The sequence below is a fragment of the Microcebus murinus genome, chromosome 1 (assembly GCF_040939455.1).
Source record: "Microcebus murinus isolate Inina chromosome 1, M.murinus_Inina_mat1.0, whole genome shotgun sequence".
Taxonomy (NCBI): domain Eukaryota; kingdom Metazoa; phylum Chordata; class Mammalia; order Primates; family Cheirogaleidae; genus Microcebus; species Microcebus murinus.
Window position 1 is genome coordinate 66,914,185 of NC_134104.1, and position 22,817 is coordinate 66,937,001.

Sequence of the window (22,817 nt, forward strand, 5' to 3'; positions counted from 1 at the left end):
AGACCAGAGGGGTCAGGCGGTAGAGATGAAGAGAAGGAGAGAGAATTCAGTGATATTTAGGAGGTAAAATCGATAGGGCTTGGAGGGTACTGGGAAGAAAGAGAGAGGCATCATAAATAACCCCCTATCATGGCTTGAGCAATCGGCTGGGCAGAGGTGCCGTCACTGAGACCAGGAAGGAGGAGAACCGGTTGGGGGCTGGAGAGATGGTTTGGTTCTGAGCTTGTGGAGTCCGAGATACCCACGAGAAGAGGACTCATAGGCAACTGAAGGTATGATGTGGAGCTAGGAGGAGAAGCCTGGGCTGGAGCTACACGTGTGGGAGGCATCCGCTTTGAGCAGTGGGGATGGATGAGATTCCAAGGAAGATGGCGGAGAAAGAAGAGACGAGGGCCTAGGAATAGCCTGAAGAACCCCGACATTGGGGGCAGGAGGGAGACGAGGAGCCCGCTGCATTGTGGAAGGCACGAGAAAAGAAAGAGGAAGTGGGTTGTGGCTGAGAGGTCACATAAAGGGAGAAACTAAAAATGCCCACTGAATTTAGTAACAAGGAAGTCACCGGTGACCTTGGAAAGAACTGTGTCATTGGAGAGACAGGCTTGGGATTGCAGGAGAGTGGAGTTGAGCAGGGAGCCGTGTCGTGAGGCTGTGCCAAGGGGAGGAAAGGCCGCTGCTATAGGGAGAAGTGGGACTGAGGAAAGCTGATTAAAGGTTATTAAAGTTGTTAATTTTTTCCATTTTAACAGCTTTACCAAGGCATAACTAACTCACTAAGCTGTGTAAATTTAAAATGTAACCACCTGAACAACTTCAGCATACGAATGTATCTGGGAAGCCATCGCCATAAACAGGAATATATTTTTCATTTCCCCAAACTTCCTCCTGTCCCTTGGAAATCCCTCCCTTCTGCTCCCAGGCCCCCATTCCCAGACATTCACTGATCTGTTTTCTGCCACTTTAGCTTGCATTTTCTAAAATTTTGTATAAATGTTGTTTTATATCATTTTTTAAAGGTACTCTTTTTCCATCTGACTTCTTTCACTCAGCATAATTCATTTGAGATGAATCCATATGCTGTTGCATGTATCAATAGTTCATTCCTTTTTATTGCCGAGTAGCTCTCTACCGTATGGCCGTACTATGATTTGTTCGTCCACTCACCAGCTGATGAACATTTGAGCCATTTCCAGTTTGGGAAAATTAAGCTGCTTTGAACTTTCATCCACAAGCCTTTCTATGATTACACACACGCCTTTGACCTCTACAGTAGGGAACTAAGAGTGGAATGGCTGCATGTATGTCTAATTTTTAAGAAACTATCAAATTTTTTTCCAAAGTGGTCACTCTACCTATGTTCCCATCAGCAGCGTATGAGAGTTACGGTGTCTCCACATCCTTGCCAACATTCGTGTAGACAATCCTAATCTTAGATATTCTCATAGGTTCTCCTATCCTATCTGGGGAGAGGAGAATGAGTAAGGAAACGGACATGGGTAGGAAGGTAGAAGGGAAGGAGAGGGACACAGGGGACCACAGCAGACATACTCGAGGCCACCAACACTACCTTTGGGAGTATGTGCCCTGGGGACAAGCCCAGGCCCTGGCAGGTGCCATTTCCCGTGGACCGGTTGGTGAACTTATCAGCTTACTGTCTAAGGGACAGGGACCTAAGCATGAGGTGAGAATTCTACAGGGCGCTTGGCTTTGTAAGGCTCCTCCATGGCCACTGCAGGGCGGGAAAGTGGGGAAGGGGGTGGTAAGGAGGTTCACTCGTTGCCTATGGGATCCTGGTTTGGCCCACACCCAACACTGCAAGAAGAGGAGAGATAACAGCATTTCTCCCTGGCATAGGGGTGAAGGGAGTTTCTAGACCAAGAGTGCACTCGTTCCAGGTGTGAAGAGAGCAGCTCGTCCTGCTGAGGAATCCATCCTGTTTGGCACTAAGAGAAATATGTCCCCTCTATGAACCTGGCCAAGGGGTGTCAGTGTGTAAGTATAAGGAGGATCAAGAAATCCAGGAGGATTAAATCATGTTGGGGCCTGCAGGAGTTATGATCAAGTAAACTCTCTGTTAAAATAATAGCTTTTGAGTCAAAACTAAGCACATTTGTAAAGTAGGATGTACATACTGAGAGCACATGCAGGCCAATTATGGTGCTGAATTTTGGGAATCAAGCATTTATATGCCTAATTTCAGAGTAAAAAAGAACTCAGATACAATACCTGTAGCTGCTGGGAAGAAAACCCCAAAGACAGTGAAAAAAGACTCCCCAGGGCTGTAATCTGGCAGAGTGTTGTTCTGTAGCAGTTCTGGTGAATATCCAATAAAACCATGCTCTGAAATAATACAAAGGAGAGAAAAATGAGCCAAATGGAACAGTGGTTACCTTCAGGAATGGGAGCACTTTCATTTTTTGCTTTATAGACTTCCATATAGCTGAAATATTTTTCAATGAGCATGCATTTATGGGTTTGCTTTTCATTGTTAAAGAAATTCATTGATATTTGCAAGCTACTTCCTGGGTCAGAAACCTTCCATGGGTCCCCGGTAGCTAGAGAATCAAGTCTGAACTCCTTAAGGTGAATATCAAAGCCCTCCACAAGCTGGCCACAGCCCACCCTTTCCAGTTCCCCCTTCGCCTTTTCCTCCCCTCAACAGTCACTCTTTCGAAGCACACCCCTCACACCCATCCCTGTGACCCGACCTTCCAGATCCTTCTCCCACGTCGCTAAGCATGGATAGTGTGCTGACTCTTTAAGCCCAGCTCAAATGCTGCTCCCCTTGGGCTTTCCGACCACTCCCTAATTGGGATCTACTGCTCCCTCCTACCCGCTCCTGGCACTATGGCCACAGCAGGTCTTTCCCCAACCAGATTTTCTGAGGCAAGAAATCCAGTCTTACGCAGCTCTGTCCCCCAGAGCCATGCACTGCACTTGGTGCACAGTAGGTAGGTTGCAAATATGGGTCACACTGAAAAGAAGCCTTCTCTTAGATCTCTCAGCTTGTGGGCACATCTCGAGTCCATGCTTTCAATTTGACTTGTTCACAGACTACAGCAGGAACATCTCAGATCTGATTTCTTCAAAGTATTTTAAACATTTTTGTGCATTGACTTAAACAACGTTTTTCAAATGGTTTCAATCCTACAGGCTCGTCGTTTCTTTGTCAAAGGAGGTCACTTTGAACAGCATCCGTGAATGTGCCGGTGGGCTGTGGGGTTTTAAGACACAAGTCAAGTGTTCTTGGGCTCAGGAACACCCAGGATATTCAGCCTCTGCTTTTGAATCTCTCTGGGAATGAGCTGGTTTGCTCCTACTGACAATATAGCCCAAGAGAAGCCAACCCCTGCTCCCTTTCCCTGAAGGCCTGTGGGATGGGTGTTCAGCCACCACTCCACGGCCAACCCGAGGGTCAAGTACAGAATCTCCTGCAAGCCTCATCCCCCCCAGACTCAGTTACAGCTCGGGCTTCCAGCCACAAAAGAGAGCTCCTGCCACGCTGATGAGTCCAACGAGATTGCTCGCGCTTCTCTCAGCCTCCAAGATTCATAACTTCATAGGAAAAATATTTTCCAAAAAAAATAAATAAATAAAAGGAAAGCTCAGTGAAGCACAAGGGACCCTTGAGAGTCCAGACAGAACTTAAATCATTGTCAATTGCTTTCTTTAGCCTGCACACGGGACTTTTTCTGGCATATTAAATCCTGAGCACTGCACAGCATTTCTGAATGGTTTGGCACCTCCAGAGCTGGTCCTCCCCTCATTAACAAAAAAGCAATAATAGCTAAGGTAACTTTAGCTTATCCGCTGGCTGACCCCACCGGCGAGTCCTTCTGAGGAGAAAAGCAGGCCCGCCTGCCTTGGAAGCCAACCCAGCCAAGCAGGAAGGATGCACAGGTCGGACAGCACATCTGAGCTGAGGGCTGGGCGGGCGGGGCAGGCCAGCCATGCAGGACGTAGACGCTTTGTGAGGCGCGTTCTTCCTGACAGTCCCAAAGGTGGCCCTGACACGGGGGGCATGTGGTCACCAGGCCTGAAGGGCTTTGTCCTGATCAGCCTGAAGGTTCAGAGGGATTATAGGCCCAGTAGACGAGTCACCAGGAAGCCTTTTCTTTACCTCCTTCCCCTCAACAAGGCTTCGAGGATAGGCACTTGGCTCCCGCGTGGGGCTGGGGAAGAACCTGCCTCAGTCGCCCTCTCTTGCAGGGCCAGTGAGAAAGGCAGCCCTGACACGATCACAAGCACACTGTCACTCACACGCTCACGCTCCTGCTGGGCTGGCCGCTTCTGAGCTGGAGCCAAGTCCAGTTCTGAATCTTTCTCAGTGAAATAATCTGAACTTTGAACTCCATGGATAAAAATATTTTTCAATGCTTTATTTATAATAATGTAAAACTGGGGGAGGATCTAAATGTCTAACTATGAGGGACTGAGCTATTTTACATGTTTATAAAGAGTTTTTAGTATGATACAAAACTGTCCATGTTACATAGGATATAGATTATGTTAGAATACTAGATGTCATTTATAGTACAAATACAAAAAAATGTCTTTTTAAAAATGTTTAAATTTTTTGTAGAGATGGGGTCTCATTATGTTGCCCGGGCTGCTCTTGAACTCTGGCCTCAAGCACTCCTCTCATCTTGGCCTCCCAGAGTGCTAGCATTACAGGTACGAGCCACTGCACCTGGCCACATGTTTTAATTTATATTTGTAAGAAAAGTCTAGAAGAAAACATACCAAAATACTAACTGTGATTGTCTGCATAGTCCAATTATGAGCAATTCTTTTTCTTTATTTTTATTTCTACAAAACTTCCACATTTTTTAAATGAACATAATCTACTTGTCACCAAAAAAATAATACCTTTTAGGAAAACAAACAAAACATCCCACAACTGAAAGCTCACTCTCTCCAGGCAGCTTTTCTATATATGGGTATCTTTTCTCTCTCTTTCTTTCTTTCTTTCTTTCTTTCTTTCTTTCTTTCTTTCTTTCTTTCTTTCTTTCTTTCTTTCTTTCTTTTTCTTTCTCTCTCTCTCTCTCTCTCTTTCTTTTTTTCATTTCCATTTATACTCTACCTGTTTTCCCAAATGATTTGAGTGGCTTATGAGAAAAACATAAATAAGATAAGGCAAATAAAATAAGGACCAAGAGAAGAAAGAAATTGAACAAGTGAGAGAGGACCAGAACCCACTGTCATATTCCATGACCCACCTGAAGCCTCTGCCTAGGGCTTGGAGGTCCTGTTTAGACCAAGCCCACCCTGGCAGGACACTGCACCTGATGGCCCATCCCTCACATGTGCCACTTTCCAGTAGACAAGAAGGAGCCCCCACGACTGGCACAGCGGACCCTCATTTTCTCTGCCTTTACATTCCCAGGCCTTTATGACTTCCACCCTCCACCTGTCACCACCCCACCTCACGGTCCCCAGTCCTGAGCCAGCCTCATGGAGTCTTGCTCACTGGTCCCCACCCTGCTTGCTGGGGCCCAGGTCTCTGTCCCACACTCTAACCCTGGTGTTTCAGCCAAGACCTGGAGCCTATGCAGAGTGGCTGTCCAGGTAAGACACCAAGCCTCTGGCTGGCTGCCACTGGCTATCAGAGGGGTGGCATGAGGTCAGAGGGTCATGTCTGAGGCCCGCACTACCTGCCATTATTCCCTCCTACAGTGGCTCCTAATGCCTGCCTTGCTGGTGTTCAGACCAGAGGTTCCTAGTGCTGTTAGTCATGGCCCTGTTTGCGAGCCTGCTGAAAGCTGTGGTCCCTGTCCCCAGACAGCACATTCTGCATACCATTTGGAGGGGCCCAGTTCTCAGAAGCCTCTCTGGAGGCCATGGGCCCTGAGGTTCAAGGCCTCTACTCTAGGGACTCCCTCTGCACCTGAGACTGTCCTACCAGGTCCTTTCCAACCCTGATGGCCAACATGCCCGGCCTCAGAGCTGACAGCAGCCCTGAGAGTGACGGAGTCAATAACGTTTTTGTACTGCAGTCTTTGCCAGGCAACAAGAAGACTGTGTTCACAGAGACTATGCAGGTCCCCACAAGGACATCACAGGGCAACCTTGCTTCTGGAAATAATGCTGAGCACACATTAGCCAAGCACTTCCTGTGTGCCAGTCACCGAGCACCAGGTCCTCACAATGTCATGCTCGATCCTCACAGCCTCCCTGCAAGCTAAGGGAGGTGAGGAATCCTGTCCCAGGTCACGTAGGCAGACCTGCCTGTACTTCACCCACTGCCTCTCCCAGGGGCAGAGGCCTGGTCTCTCTCCAGGAGGTGGGTCCCCAGGCCCCAGTTATGTCCTTACAGAGTGATGCCCAGATTGTGGTTTCCCTCTCAGCCCCAGGAAACACTCTGGTAGAGATCTTGAGATAGAGAGAGAGTAGGTACCTCTCTCCGCTCCAGCTGTGCAGGGCAGGCTGCAGGGTGTCCTATCCACCCGGAGGTGTATGTGGCTGGCTGGGGCTTGCACAGTGGGGAGGGCACACAGCCCAGCCTGGTCCCCAGCTCTGTCTGCATTCACTTTTCCATCTCCCACGCTGTCCCTCCATAATTCATCCCCAAGCCGTTTCCTCAGGGATACCTAAAGCTCATTTCTTAACCTCAAAGTGGTCTCTCTGCCTCTGTGGGCCCTTCAGTTCCTCTGCTGGGAAAAGGAAGTCGCTGGGCTAGGGTCCTGTTATCTGACGTCTTCCAACTCTGAAAGGCCTGGGATGCCCGGGGCCTGCAGCTGCAGCGTGTGAATGTGTCTGGGTTTGACCCGAACATCTGTTTCTGCATCCATGGAATAAAAATACTTTGGTCCTGTTTGAGCTGTGTGCTCTCAGGAAGAGCAAAACCAGAGCTCCGGGTGGGTGTGGGGGTGGGTGAAGGAGAGAACAAATGACAAGACCCAGGCAGGAACGTGCAGAGGAAAGGTCCTTGAAGCCCTGTGTGCAGAAAGGTTTGATCTTTCCACCAAGAATTTGGGTAACTCGGGCTGCTTGTGATGTGGCCAGTGGGTTGTGGCTCTGGGTGGGGGCCCAAGGGGTGCTGGTGGGAGCCCACTGTCCTACCCTGGGCAAAGCTGCTGCTAAGAGTGACAAAGAGCTGCTGTGGCAGAGCCAGGCTGGGCCCCGAGGCCGCGCTCAGCCCCGCCCCCCAAGGTGGCCGCCTGGGAGCCCCGTGGGGCACCTGCGGTGTCGCCGCCCCCGCGTGGGGGTGCGGAAATCAGCGGAGGCAGTCGCGCAGCCATCGCCCCGCTAGCGGGTGTCCGATAGAGCCTGCTGACTACCTTAGAAAGCCAGGTTTCTAAAAACGATGCCAGCGCGGCTGCGGCTGCGGCAGGGGCTTCCGGCGCGCCGGCTTTCTCCAGGGTCGTCCCCGCCCGGCCAGTGGCCCCGACCAGCCCGACGGCGCTTTCCTGGGAACGGACAGCGGGGAGGCTGGTCCAACCGAGAACAGAAGGAGCGGAGGAAGGGCCGGCAAGGCGAGAGGAAGGAGGGAGGCCGCGGCCCCAGCGGCAGGCAGGGCGATCAGGGCCACGGGGCGCAGCGGCAGGACGAGGAGAGGAGCGGGCTTCGGGGAAGGGCGCGCCGCGACGCCGCCCGGGATGGGGCGCTGGGGACGGACGCGCAGGGCGGCGCGGCCGGGCGGGACTGGACCGGACCGCGGGCCTCGTGTGACGGCCGCGCGCTGCGCCCGCTCCTCCCGGCCCTCCGCGGGCGCCCGCCCCGGCCTTCACCGCGCCCGCCGGGGACACAGATCGGCAGCAAATCTGAAATGGCCTGACCGAGAGAGCTCAGCGGAAAGGGGGGACAGGGAGTGTCCACGGCCCCATCCTGCCACTTTAGTCACCCGCAAGAGTTCCTGCCCAAGCAGCGCCACCCTCACCCCGACACTTATGCAGATGCTGCCCAGCCCCAGGTGGGCTGAGACGGGACAAAGATGAGCCATTAAACCTGGCACACCCAGGCCTGCCTGGGTGGTAGGTGGAGTGTCTCCTCTGAAGTTTGGAGATGGCTCCTGGGAGCTGCGAAGGTTGAGGCAGCTGTAGGTTATCAGGAAGGAGAAGTCTCGGCGACGCCTATCCTCCCTGGGCATGGGGCACCGGGCCTTTTCCCGGCACAAGGACTCTAAAAATCTCTGGGGAGGAAGGCAAGAGCTGTGGCAAGACCAGGAATTAGGACACGTAGGTCCAGGTGCGGGTTCTGCCACAGACTGGGCACTCACAGTGGAACTGCGGGTGAGCCCTTTTCCCTAGAAGCTTTGAAACGAAACCCTGAGCCAGTCCGTCTGGGATGGGCCAGAAAGTCTACATTTCTAATGAGCTCCCAGGTGATGCCAAGCTCCCACCTGCAGACCACACTTCCAGTAGCTGGGTACTGAATGATTTTTCAGGACCCTTCTAATTCCGAAATCTATCTGACCAGAAGCCCACAGTCAGGACTCAGGATACATCGTCCAAATACACAGTTGATTTCCAATGGCAGATGTATCAATAAAGCCCCAGACTAGCTTCCAGAACGTGTCCCTACTCCCCTCTATCTGTGGTTGTCAATACAGTATGTGCTCCAGAACTGTGAAACAAGCTCACGGCCACGTTTTTCATCTGTTAATAAAACAAACCAGTTTCGGATGACAATGCCCACCACAAGTCTTACGTTGTTTTCGTTTTCTGCTGTTTTGGATCAGGAGTGCCACTGGTACCCTCCTTAGCACAGACAAGGAAAGCTCAAAGAGAGGGCAGGAGAGAGGAGGAAACCTTCATGAGCTAATTCATTGGCCCATTTTAACAACTGAGGAAACTGGCACGCAGAGTTGGAAGCCAGTTGTTCAAAAGGCATGGAGCACAGGAAAATGGATCAGCAACCCTAATTCAGAGTCCAGTTTGGAGCCCAGATAGTACCGAGTCCCAGTGTGCTGGGCTCTCCCATAGAACTGGGTCATTACAATCCCAGTTCAACTATAGGTGCTCTGTAAAGTGTTTTGAAATTGAACTGAATCCGGCTGCGTTGATTTGGATTGTATTGATCATGGCCTGGAGACAGGGAAGAGGAAATGATAGGCTTGGAAGAGGCCCCCAGGGAGTTCTGGGCAGTGAGCTGGAAGCCTTCCCCAGACCACAATCTCCTCCCTGGCTTCAGCCCTGGTGACTTTGGCTCTACCGAGGGTGGGGAGAGGATGTGAGCAGGGTTTCCAGCCCTGAGCCCCCACCCAGAGAGCAAATACACAGAGGAGGGCTGGGCATTCCAGCAGTGGCCAGAAGGGAAATGTGAAGTGGGCTGGGCCTGCCCCAAGGGCTGTGGGAGTCCCACCCAGCCCAGAGCCTCCCTGGCCTTAGGGAGGGCCTCCACCCTGCGGAGGACTGGCTGTCAGGAAACAGCTGGAAAAGCCCCCAGGGCTGGGCAACCACACATGGAATGAAGGGCTCAGGTTAGGGGGATGTCAGGGCAGTCCCCCACACCTGGGAGGGGAGTCACTGAAAGTGTCTCCTAACAAGAGCAGCTCCTGCCAAGCCCTGACCTAGGAGGACAGTCCTGAGCTCTTTCTGAGCAAGAGATTTCTGACTTGTGAAAGGAAAGATGAACCTTTTCCTCATGAAGAATCATTTCTAATATCTAAGAAGTTGTTCCATCTGCTAACATGGGCTCTATTTTAAATGCTTACTAAACCTTTTTTTATAATGGCCTTGGGGTCAGTTAATTGAGATGAGAAGAGATTTTTGCCTTGAGAGGCCTACAGCAGAAAAAGCTGTCAAATGTCCAAGAATATGAAAAGAGCTTGACAGGGCTCTCTCGGGGTTCCCCTTGGGCCGAGGAAATGAGGCACCTTGGGAGGAGGACAGTGATGGCCACTTACACTGAGCAAGAGTTTACACCGGGCACTGTTCCAAATGCTTTACTGTATTAACTCATTTAAGCCTCACAACCACCCTATGAGGGTAGAAGCATTTTTTCAGGTAAGGAAACTGAGGCACAGAGAGCCAGCTGGATTCAAACCTTATGCTGCTAGTGCTGGGGCTGGTGCTCAACCCAGGATGCAGGGAGTTTGGAGGGGAGCCAGGAGCTCTAGCTGGCCCGGCTGGCGCCCTGCAGAGGGAACTAAAGAGGCTCCACCCTGGCTCAGCCCACGGAGCCTCCACCCGCCCGCCCTAGCTGCTCTCAGCTCAAAGGAGCCCTGAGAAAGGAAAATCTGGCCTTCTTATCTCCTGGGGGAAAGGAATGCGCTCTCCCGCCAGGATAAGGGGCTGTTTTGATAGGAAGTCTCCACCCTGGCTGTGGGTTCCTCCCAGCCACCACTCACTCCTTCTGGCTATCCCGGGCTCTGGCATCCCACTTCCCATGCTTAAACTCCTGACCCTCAACATCCCCAAAATAATCCTAAGCCAAATCATGTGCCCCCACCCCAATCGGCTGCCCATGCACAACTCCATGCTGGTCAAGAGTTCTGACCTGGAGGGGGGGCACTCCCTGCCCCACTCATGCCTGGACAGCCTCTCCAGGCAGGCAGTGAGGGGGAAGGTGGGCGGGAGTGGCGCCTGCAGGGAGAGGTGTCAGCATCAACACTCAGGGTGTGGATGCAGGGCCATCCTCCTGCCAAGCACCAGACTGAAAACATTCAACACTCAGACTCCACCTCCATCCAGTTCTTTAGCCTTGGACAGCTCTCCCTCACTCTAAGTCCTGCCCAAAAAATATAGCAGAAGCTCTCTTAGAATCCCATGGCTAAAGATGTAGTATCATAGAACCACAGACAAACCCATTTTACAGATGGGAAGGCTGAGGCCCGAGAAAGGAGACCCCGCCCCACATCAGGAAAGTTAGCAGCTGGTCAGGTAAGACCAGAACACACTGTGGCCAAGCCTTTGTCCAATGTGTCCTGTGGGTCTGCACAGGCCCTGTGAGGGCGTTCTTCTCTGTTATTGCCTGGCTACCTGCCTGCTTTTCCACTACCGTATGAGCCAGGTGAGGGCAGGGACCATGCTGTCTTATTTCCTGGGGTATCTCTAGTACCTAGCCCCAGAGGACATGCCTAAAATAGAAAACACTATTAATAATAAACAAAGGAAACAACCCGCGTGTCCATCAACAGATGAATGAATAAATAAAATGTGGCATTATCCACACAATGGACTATGACTTAGCTATAAAAATGAATTTCTGATCCATGCTACATGAATGAACTTTGAAAGCATTATGCTAAGTGAAAGAAGCCAGACACAGAAGGACAAATATTACATGATTTCACTTATAGCAGCTCTCCCCTTATCCACAGGGCATATGTTCCAGGCCTCCCAGTGATGTCTGAAACCACGGATAGTACTCAATATGGTTTGGACGTTTGTCTGGATGTTTGTCGCCTCCAAATCTCATGTTGAAATTCAATCCCCACTGTTGGAAGTGGGGCCTGGTGGGAGGTGTTTGGGTCATGGGGGCAGATCCCTCACGGGTGGCCTGGTGCCCTCCCTGGGATAATGAGTGAGTGCTCCTTTATTAGTTCACAGAGAGCTGGAAGTTTAGAAGAACCCCGGCACCTCCTCCTCCCTCTCTTGCTCCTGCTCTCACCACGTAACACACCTGCTCCCCCTTCACCTTCCACCCTGATTGGAAGCTCCCTGAAGCCCTCAGATGCAGGTGCTGGCACCATGGTTCTGTACAGCCTACAGAACCCAGAGCCACATAAACCTCTTTTCTTTATAAATTACCCAGCCTCAGGCATTCCTTTATAGCAATGCAAAAAGGGCTAACACAGTACTGAACCCTAGACATACTATATTTTTCCTATATATCATACCTATGAAAAGGCTTAATTTATTAATTAGGTACAGTAAGAGAATAACAATAACTAATAATAAAATAGAACAATTATAACAACATACTATAATAAAAGTTATGTGAATGTGGTCTCTCTCTCTAAAGATATCTTGTTGTACTATACTCACCTATTTTTGGACTGTGGTTGATAACTGAAACCTTGGAAAGCAAAACTGTGCAAGGGGGGACTGCTCTATATGAAATATATGGAACAGGCAAATTCATAGAGGCGTAAAGTAGAATAGAGGTTACCCGGGGCAGAGGGGAGGAATGGGGAATTATTGCTCAATACATACGGAGTTTTGTTGGGGCTGATGACACAGTTTTGGAAGCAGATGGTTATGATGGTTGCACAACAGTGCTAAACTTCAGCAAAGTCAAGGGCACTGTTGACCCAGTCCCACTTTTAGTACATCTTGCATTCTAAAAACTCATGGTCACTGGACCCTGAGGCCTAGGAGGAGTGTTGAACACAGGGTCCCACTAAGCAAGAGCTGGCTTTGAAGGAGTGTGCTTTTAACCCCGGCTTCCCGGGACCAGTGCAATAGCACACTGGCCTTGTAGCCTTATGCTGTGCCCTGCTCCCGACTCTGCTCTCAGCCCTCACAGCCCCCTGGCTCTGAGAGGAGGAAACCAGAAGTGGCACCTGCCGGTGCCTCTGTGTGTCCCTGTGCAAGCCCTTGTGTGCCTTCTCTGCAGGTGCCCGTGGAGACAAAGGGTGTTGCACCGTCTCCCTATCAGATTAGACCTCCTCAAGGTCAAGGACGAGGGATGCTCCTCTTGGCTGGACTTGATTTTGGGGGTCCAGGAACCTCCCTTGTTATGCAAAGTATGCTCATGGAACCAGGAGTACCAGCCTGAGAGCTTCTCAGAAATGCAGACTCTCAGCTCTCTCCTCTCTCTTCTCACCCCCACCTACAGCATTGGAATCTTCATTTTATTAAGAACAAGAGTCCCAGATCTTGGAGTTTGAGAAGCACTGTCTTAGAGTATAACCCAGGGGCCTCCAGGACCTGTTCGTCCAGGACAAACAGTGATAATGATAATAATTATTTATTGAGAACCTACTTTGTGCCAGGTATGACACTAGACCTCCTATAAACATTTTCTCATTTTATGTTTTGGCAACCCAGCAAGGTAGACATTATTATCTGCTTTGCAGAAAGGAAGGGAGCAGGTCAGAGAGGTTACCTAACTCGACCAAGTCCATGTAGCAAATTATACCAGAGCTGAAGCTTGAAACCAGGGGTCTGACGACTGTAGTAAATATGATACAATCCTTCAAATTGGGCCAGCAGGTATGGCCACTTGCCAACTCTCTGCAGGGCCCGAAATTCACTGGCAAATGCAACCCTCAGTGAGGTATTCTAGAGGCTGCCCCGTTGCCTAGCACTGGGCTGGGCTGTGGGTACCCACGTGCTGGGCTTAGGCTAACCCTGTGGCACAGGCCTCAATATTCCTTCAGAGTGTGTCCCTGGAGATGAACTTGCATGCCCTGCCCCCAGAGCATTAAGGTCCAGGACTAGAGTGACACATGAGCTGGAGGGTGAGCAGGCCTGGCTCAGGAATCTCTAGCACTGGCCTCGTCTGGGCCCCGGAGTGAAGGTACAAGGGAGAAAAGCAGGGTGGAACCCACGGGTCCTCTTGACATTATTTAACTTTTGAATTTATGATCGGGGCATCATCTACAGCCAGCTCCAGGACGCAACACTCTCCTGCCAGCTCCACCTGCGGGTCAACTCCCTGACCCCAAGCCCCAAGCTAACACTCACAGGCTCCTTGGGCCACGAGCCCAGCCCAGCCTCACAGAGCTCCTCCTTTGGCGGATGCCAAACACCCACTCTTGGCCTGGGACTGTCCACCTGGCCCTCTGAGTCTGTAACTGGACGCCTCACTCCCCACCCAAGTGTGAGTGACTTGAGGGCACATCTCCCCTGACCCTGTGTCCCACACAGACCCACCGTCATGCCTCCCAACCCCATAGGTGCCCCAAAATGGCTGAGCCAGAAAGTGCCATCACTGGCCCTTCCAGAGCCACAAGGCAAGCATTCTGCAAACTCCCCCGCCGGAGGACGCCCTCCACACACACACGCAGTGAGAGGAACACAAGCCCGCCGGCAGAAGCCAGGGCACAGGCAGGATATGTCAGCCTGTTGCTCAGGGTGTCACCCTCTACTTCCTTGGAACTCCCAGCTGCTCAGGGCTGAGGTGGGTGAGGTAGTGTGAACTGGCCCTCCCCAGCTGGTGACCGCATGCGTCAAGCATCCACCCCGGGACACTGGCCAGGGCGCGAGCCAGTCAGGCCCCTCCTGCTCACAGAGCTGGAGCAGACACAGGGGTCGAAGCTGGGCAGCTCGAGCTGCCGCTTCCTTCTGCAGCCTTGCCAGTCCCCGGCCTCCCCAGCTGGGGCTCCTTTCTCTGGCGGTCGGAGCCAAAGCCAGCAGATGGAAAGAATCCAATGGACACATCCCAGCTTTGGGGTCGGGGGTAGGGGCTTGGAGCCAGGGGTCTAGGATTCTGGTCAGTCCTTCTTTCTTCATCAGAATCAAACTCAGACCAAGAGGTCGGCGTGGGGGGCACCTGCTCCTGACCCTCCCCTAGCTAGGGCTGAGTGGGGACTGCCGCCCACAGAAGACCTTCCACCCAGGGCCGGATCCAAGCAGCCAGGGAGTGGGGTACCTAAAGTATGGTTTTCTCACCAGACCAGAGAAATAGTACATGTGCAACTCACCTAATTTTAAAAACAAGAGCCACCAACATAAGCTGTTATTCCATAGATAGAACAAATAAAAGAACATGCTTTGCTTCCTATTCAGGCCAGTAAGGGAGAGGAGGAGGGAAACAGAAGGCAAGAAGGGACTGGGGGATGGTGAGCTGGGGACAGGGAGGGGGAAGACAGACTAGAAAAGTGGGGAGGAAAACAGAGAGAGAGACAAACAGAAGGGGAGAAAAGAGGAGAGAAAGCAGGCAGGTTGTGAGAAATGCCAGAGATCACAATTTGCTGTTGGCTTGGCCTGCAGAAGTTCAGAAACCCTTACCTGGATATGAGCCTTTGTTTACAATTCTTCCCTGTACTAAATCCTTTAAAATGCCTCTGTTCCAATCCTGAATCTTTCCCCTTTCAGGGTCAAGGATGCCTTTGAGAATCTGGCAGTAGCTCTGGACCCTCTTCTAGAAAAATACACTTATCCACATAAAATCATGCATGCACGTTCAGGGGCTCATGGACCCTATGTTAAAACTACCTATTCTGGAAACTCCACTCTGACTGGGAGGCGCATAACAGCCAAAACAGAAACGCCTCACCTGCCAGGAGACAACAAGACAAGGGATGTGTTGAGTCTTACTTGTGTTCAAACCATCATCACCAAGCTTCAATCATACCATTGGCTTCACTGATAGAATTTTGAGCCTAAGCACCTTTCCCTAGTTACTATCCCAACAGTGGTGCTAGAAGCAAGGCTGGTGGCCCCAAAAGCCACCTGTGTGTGTGGATGGTTATTATGCAATAAAAAGGCTGCCTTACCCTGAAATTCATCCTTTCCAGATTAATGGGATTATTCAGTCCCACATTTACAGTAGCTCCCAAATCGGAATGTGCAGAAGAATCACCAGTGTGCTTGTTTAAAATGCAGATTACTAGTCCAAAATTTGAGTCTGGAACAGACTGTTTTTCTGATGAGCCTCTAGGTGACTCTGATACAGGCATTCCCCACATCGAACTCAGAGACACAATGTTCTTTTAGCAAATTACAATCCTGGGAAGCGGAGCTTCTAGCCCAGCAGATCCGATGATTCCCACTCCTTGTAGTGTCCTCCTCGTACACCAGGGGGCAGGAGTAGGCACAACCACAGGAGTGCTGGGAGACACGTTTGGACCACTGCATCAGACAGGCTACCTTTGTAGGCTAAAAAAGAATGAACAGGTGAAACCTCCCAAGGGCCGTTAAGGCAGTAGCTCCCAGATATGACCAACCACACAAAAAAGACCTGGAATACTTCTTACAATCCACACTCCCAGGCTTCAGGCTATTAGAAAATAAACACACACACACACACACACACACACACACACACGACAAGTTTTTGCAGCAATTCTGATATACAAGGTGGTATCAGAACTTGTTTGTTTATCGCACTCACAGGCCCAAGTTATTTTGATCAAGATACCAGACCATTATTACAAAGATGCTTTGAAAAACTAAACTACCATTAAAATTATCCAGAAAAAAACAGTGAATATAATCAGGGTTTTCTTCTCCTTTTCTCTTCCCCTTCCTCCTCCTTTTCCTTTTTCACTGAAGAGACCAGTTGCAGAAGGCAGGCCACACAGGAGTGCCCGAATGGGTTCCAGATGGTGCAGCCCGACTGACTCTCGGCCCAACTGTCCTTCCCTTTACACTGGAGTGCCGCACAAATATAATCCCTGTCTAGCTGTGCAGTGACACGAGGATGGTTGAGAGGCGCTAGGTCAGGTGTAAAAGAAAGCCATGGGAAGGGAGGAGCAGCTCAATCTAGAAGGGACTGTGGAGCTATTTTCTGATTCTCTACAAGGTGGAACTTGCACACAAAAGGACACTATTATGTGCACAAACCAGTCCACACAGGGCTCGGCATCTGACGGGGCTGTGGGGGAGGTGTCACGAGAAATGCCGAAGAGGCAGCCCACGTCAGCCGCCTGGCAGAGCGGCGGCCACAGGGAAGGTTGGGCACAGGACGCAGATAGCTCCTCCACCAGTGTGAGAATGCCCACAATACGTTTGTCTAGACTCTTCCCTTTGCCAAAGCAAGCTTATTTATTATGGTTCCTGATTTCAAATATAAATTTTTTAAACATTCTGGTTTTTCTGAAATTTGGATGTCTTACAATCAACATGAAGATTTAATGTCAGGTGTTTTTGTCCACCTGAAAATTTGGCATCTTAAATTTTGCGGTATCTTAGAATCGAGGAAATAAGTTTCATTACCTCCTTTAATCTCTAAACAATCTGTGAGGCAGCATTATTATTATCTCTGTTTTCCAGGTGAGGAAACTGCTGCTTAGACAGGTGATTTCCCCAGGATCACGGAGTGAGGAAGTGGCAGAGCCAAGACTAAAATCCCCATTCCAGGATTTCTTCCTGGACAGTGGGAGAGCAGATTTGTTCCTACAGTAGGAACGTGGGATTGTGGCATGACTGCTCTGAGAGAACTGTGCTGAAAAGTGGCTTCCACCCCTAGTCACTGGGATGGAGAATACAAAAAGAGATTTTCCTTTTGCTCCAGATGACAATTTGAAAAAAATAGAAACATATACAGGGTTTGTTTGGTTGCTGTTGTTTGTTCTTTTATTGCTTTAGGAACTTAAGAAGGTGCCGTGCACAAACACTCACACGATGATCACATCTGGCATGTGTAAGTTTAAAATGGTGTTTGTTTGGACAGTAATTACAGATTTACTGTTTGGATGTATTATTTTTTTTACTTTTGAATGTTCTTCATTTCTGGCAATTGAGGTTATAAGGTGTCGTACTTTAAGAGATCTAGCATTTCAGTCTCTGCCAGTTTAAGAGGAGTCAGGCAGAAGTTTAACAGAAGAAATCATCACCAAAATAATAAAACCAAAAAGCTGTTCTCTACAATATCCAGTAAGTGCTCATTTGGAAAGCAGCCAGGAGTTAAAAAAGAGAACCTCCCCTCCCTCCAAAACTCAAAGAAAAAACAACTACTTTTGAAATATTATTTCTAATCCTTTAAAAAATGCCCTCCCAGGGAGGTATTTCTTTCCATTAGACAGATGAACAAACTCAGAAAGTTTTGGTGACTTGGCCACAGTTACACAGCTAGTAAGGAGCATGTGTTCTTATAGGACTAATCACAAAAGCACATATTGTTGTTCTTGATCCCCTGTTTCATGAATGCAGGGACCATCGCTATCTTACTCTCGTGGCTCCCCTGTGCTTCAGAAACTGCCCCCTTGGTGGGAGAGTGGGAGGAAGACAGAAGGGTGACAGGGAGGTGTGCGTGAAACCAGGCACTCTGTCCACCCCACACCCCAGACCACTTCTTGGGAGACTGTGCTCTGACAATCCATGTCATCAGCTGCATTCTCCTACGTTTTTCGTCTCACTTCCACAGCGGCTCAGATTATGTTTCTAGGACTGTGTCCATCTGCTTCACTGGATCCTGATCCACTCTGGTTTGTTTCCCGGGCAGTCACTCAGCGAAGTGTCACTGAGCGCCAGCCATGTGCTCGGTACTTTCTAAGAGGCTGGGATAAAAGGCAATAAGATGTGATTCCTGTGCTTGAGGCTCTTACAGCCTAAAAGACAATGCCCTGCATGGGACCTCCTACTCAGCAGGGTGTGCCTACAAAATCCAAGGTGTGGGGGCTTTTCTGCAGCTGCCCACCAAGCTCTCTTACCTACCACCAGCACTTCTTTCTGCTGTTCCTGATGCCTAGTTTGTCACTTTCAAAGACACCAAAGAGTGGCCCAAATTCAGATGCTCTGCTCAGTGGCAGGTGCCTGCTTACAACCCCCCCACACACACACCCCCACCACCCTCTGGCCAGGGCATGGCTCCCTGCTGGGAAGTATGGCAAGCAGGAGGAGGGAGGCAGGTGCTGTCACATGAGCTCTGCCCCTGTGGTGTGAAATGGCTGTGACTGCTGGAAGAACCCTCTCGGTATCACAGGTGAGGAAACGGAAGGTAAAGTTGCTCCCAAATCACTGTCAAGTTGGCTTCCAGAGTTCTTCCATGACACCCACTCTGCACACCAAGGGATGAAGGGTTAGATGGAGAAGGGACTGCAGCCCGCTGACTTCTAATACAGAATGAATTTTAAAGTCAAGTTTTATTCTGAGGCAACCAAGATGCACAGATGTTAGGGTCCTGGCTCAGAGTCCCATAGACAGTGGTAGAGAGGACTCTGGCTTTAAGTGTCCCGATGCAAAGTACTTTCACTTCACTATTTAGCAACTTCTCAAAATGCATTTTAAATACCATACCCTACATGTACTGTTTGGTTTATAATTCCATCAGTAAATAGCACGGTGGCTCCAGCGGCTAGGAGCAATGTGAGCTTGACGGTTAAGAAGAACATGGACCCTGAAGTCAGACAGCTCAAATTCTGGCTCCACTGCTTACCAGCTGTGTGACCTTGGGCAAAATAATCTCTCTGAACCTCAGCTTTCTCATCTGTGTCATAGGGACAGTAACAGCACAGGGGGCTGGATATAGTCACTCATGCCTAAAATCCTAGCACTTTGGGAGACAAAGGTGGAAGGATTGCTTGAGCCCAAGAGTTGAAGACCAGCCTGGGAAACATAGCAAGAGCTCATCCCTACAAAAAATTTTAAAAATTAACCAGATGTGGTGGCACACACTTGTGGTCCCAGCTACTTGGGAGGCTGAGGCAGGAGGATCACTTGAGCCCAAGAGTCTGAGGTTGCAGTGAGCTATGATGACACCATTGCACTCTAGCCCAGGTGACAGAGCAAGACCCTATCTCAAAAAAAAAAAAAAAAAAAAAACCCAAAATACAATGGACAATGCTTAGCACAATGCCTGGCAGACGGAGAATGCTTGGCAAACACTAATTATTACGGTAGCCCCCCCTTATTGAAGAAGGATACATTACAAGACCCCCAGTGGATGCCTGAAACTTATATCGCACCAAACCCTACACACATTAGGTTTTTCCTGTACATATATGCCTTTGATAAAGTTTCATTTGTAAATTGGGCACAGTAAGAGATTAATAACAATAGCTAATAATAAAATAGAATAATTATAACTATATACTGTCACAAAAATTATGTGAATATGGTCTCTTTCTCTCAAAGTATCTAACACTGTATCCGCCCTTCTTGTGATAATGTGAGACGGCAAAATGCCCACTTGATGAGAGGAAGTGAGGTGAATGACGTAGGCATTGTGACATAGTGTTGGGCTACTATTGAACTTGAGCACAAGCACTGTGTACTCCATCTGATAATGGAGCTGAGTACTAAGCAACGAAGGGGCAGGCCGAATGCGCAGCATGGATCCGCCAGACAAAGGGATGATTCACATCCTGGGCAGGGCGGAGCCGGACGGCCACAGATGTCATCACACTATTCAGAACGGCGCGCAATTTAAAATTTATGAACTGTTTATTTCTGGAATTTCCCATTTAATATTTTTGGACTGCTGTTGACTGTGGGCAACAGAAACCTCGTAAGGTGAAACCAAGGATGGGGAAGACTAGTGTATTACCTTCCTTGGCTACTAGACCATCTTTAATCCTTCAATTCAAGAAATGCAGAGCAATGTGAATTGACTGACACCTTTTTTCTCTTCTTAATAAATTATTCCACTTTACTTTCTCTATTTATAAACAGAAATATACTTAGTGTTTCAAAAAGTATTAATTTTGGCTGGGCATGGTGGCTCACACCTGTAATCCTAGCACTCTGGGAGGCCAAGGCAAGGATCACTCAAGGTCAGGAGTTCAAAACCAGCCTGAGCAAGCGGGAGACCCCTGTCTCTACTAAAAATAGAAAGAAATTAATTGGCCAACTAAAAATATATAGAAAAAGTTAGCCGGGCACGGTGCCGCATGCCTGTAGTCCCAGCTACTCGGGAGGCTGAGGCAGAAGGATTGCTTGAGCCTAGGAGTTGGAGGCTGCTATGAGCTAGGCTGACATCATGGCACTCTAGCCTGGCAACAGAGTGCGACTCTATCTAAAGAAAAAAAAGTATTAATTTTATCTGGGCCATTTGGTAAAGAGTGTCTGACAAGGGCACTGGGAGATTCTGATGCACCAACTGATGTAGACATTGGACATAAACATCTGATGGCCTATTATAAATAAATTTGAAAGTATTAAGAGCTGGGTGACAGTTTATGAACTGCTTTTCTTAATTATTATGTTTACTCTTGCAAAAAAAAAAATAAAACCTCAACTTCATAACCCAATATTTTAAAGTTTTCTGAAAAGTGACACAAATTCCCCGGAGAAGCAGGGGAAATTTCCTTCACATTCCTAGACCCTATGCTCAGGGTGAAAGAGACTGTTGTTTGGGCCACAGACTTGTGAGCCAGACATTATTTTCACATGCACATGATGGCCGCACACAGAGGTGACCCAGGCCCCGGCCAGGCAGAGACCCGAGCCCCGCCGGCTGCCTCGTCATGCTCTCTCGGTGCACGTGGGTGAGCTGCAGCCCTGTGTCCAGTGGGAGAGGCTATGTGTGAAAAAAAGGCTAAAAATACAAAGCACGCTAGAAACCATGCAAATGATGTAGTACAGAGTGAGAAGGCATTAGTCACTGAATCATGCATGCATGGATGGGGCTGGCCAAGATTTACCAGAAGAAGTGAAGTGTTTGAGCTCATGTGCCAGACACGGCGCCGGGTGCTCTCTGCACAGTATCTCAGGTGGCCGTCAGCGTGCGTGACCACTCGCACACAAGCCAGTGGCGTGGGCAGCATGAACATCTGCAGCGGGAGCTTGGAACCTTTTATTATTACTACCATTTCAGATCATAAGCTAACAAGAGAAAAAAAAAACAATCAACGGCCTCATTGCTTAAAATAAATTTTGCTTGCGTGTAAGGGGTGCATGTATGTTCCCCACGGTGGTGGTGGACGGCAGACAGGATGCGAGGCAGGGCGAGAAGGGTGGGAATGGAAAAACCAAAGTGGTATTTAGAAACGAACCAAGAGAATGAGATCACAAAATTGTTTCCCAAGTTGCATCTGGTCTTCATCGCCACCCCCCACCCCGAAGGCATCATCCAGGCTGTGTCCTCTCTCGGCTGGACAGTGGCACCCCTGCCCTGTGGCTCTCTCCACGTGTGCCCACCCCAACCCCAGGCAGGGCTCCAAAGACAACCCTGATTCGACCATTTCCCTACTTGAAAGAAAAATCTATCAGTCTTTTTACTCAGCTTTTCTGATTTCTGCATCTTTAAAATGCATGTTGAATTTTAAAGTTATTCCTGGTTGTTTTGTTTGTTTGTTTGCCTTTCTAACTAGAAAGACTAAGAAAATTCTCAAGCTCTGTCACCAAGCCTCTGTTTATATTACATCCCATCTGGGACTTCTGAATGTTGCTACATTCATTTTAACTCAAAAATACTATATGCAATGTGAGCTCAATTATGTTTTAAAACAAAAAAGGATAGAAAAAAGCCTGTAAGGAAATAGTCTTTAGACTTCATATTTTTAAATTAAGCATGTATTATTCTTAATAAAAATTAATTAAAATTATAATTTTGTATGAACTATCTCATCACAAATATTAATATAAATTGCAAGATACAAATATTGGAAGGAAATGTACTAATATAAATACAGATGCTTCTTGACTTAAGAAGAGGCCTCATCCTGATACACCCATTATAAGTGGAAAATATCATTAAGTCAAAAATGGATTTAATACCCTGATAAACCCATCATAAAGTCAAAAAAATCATAACTCAAACCATCATAAGTTGTCTCTGAATGATGAGACTATGCATGCATTTTTTCTTCCTTTTTAAAAAATTTTTCTGACTTTCTGGGATGAACATGTATTGTTTTATTATGGAAAAAGCAAACTTTATTCCATTTTTCAAATTGACTAGCTCCACCTGGCTCATGGGATGTACCTGACCTGTCTATACTTTTTCCTGTATAATCAAGGAACCCTTGATGCCTGCCATGCTTACAACACCTTTTGAGGACATGAGAATTTATTTCTACCCCAAGATCTCCTTGTGCCCTATGACCCTGCTTCCCTGGACACAGTCTCTGGACCAGAGATGGGCGCCTGAGCCAAAGGTGACCATGCAGAGGCTGGTCCCAGGGGAATTCACTGTCCAAGAGATTTCCCACGAGCCCCTGTCCAGCCAGGCCTCTCTCTGGGAGAGAATAGAGGAGAGACCCTTGGAGGGAGCAGCAGGGGACAGCAGGTGTCAGCTCTGTGATCTGAACAGAGACAAGTTCATGTTCTGTTCTTCACCAAGGGTGTGATACCAGCCAATCTTGGAAGCCCTGGAAGCAGTGGGCT

At 49.0% G+C, this 22,817-nt stretch overlaps 1 protein-coding gene across 1 annotated transcript in view; it reads right to left on the reverse strand.

The window, feature by feature from the left end:
• SLC12A8 (solute carrier family 12 member 8) overlaps positions 1 to 22,817 on the reverse strand; it is a 124,520-nt gene that overhangs the window by 53,262 nt on the left and 48,441 nt on the right. The window contains exon 5 of the mRNA XM_012780430.3: positions 2,224 to 2,337. Within this exon, the coding sequence (XP_012635884.2) occupies positions 2,224 to 2,337 (114 nt within the window). The remainder of the gene's footprint in view (positions 1 to 2,223; positions 2,338 to 22,817) is intronic.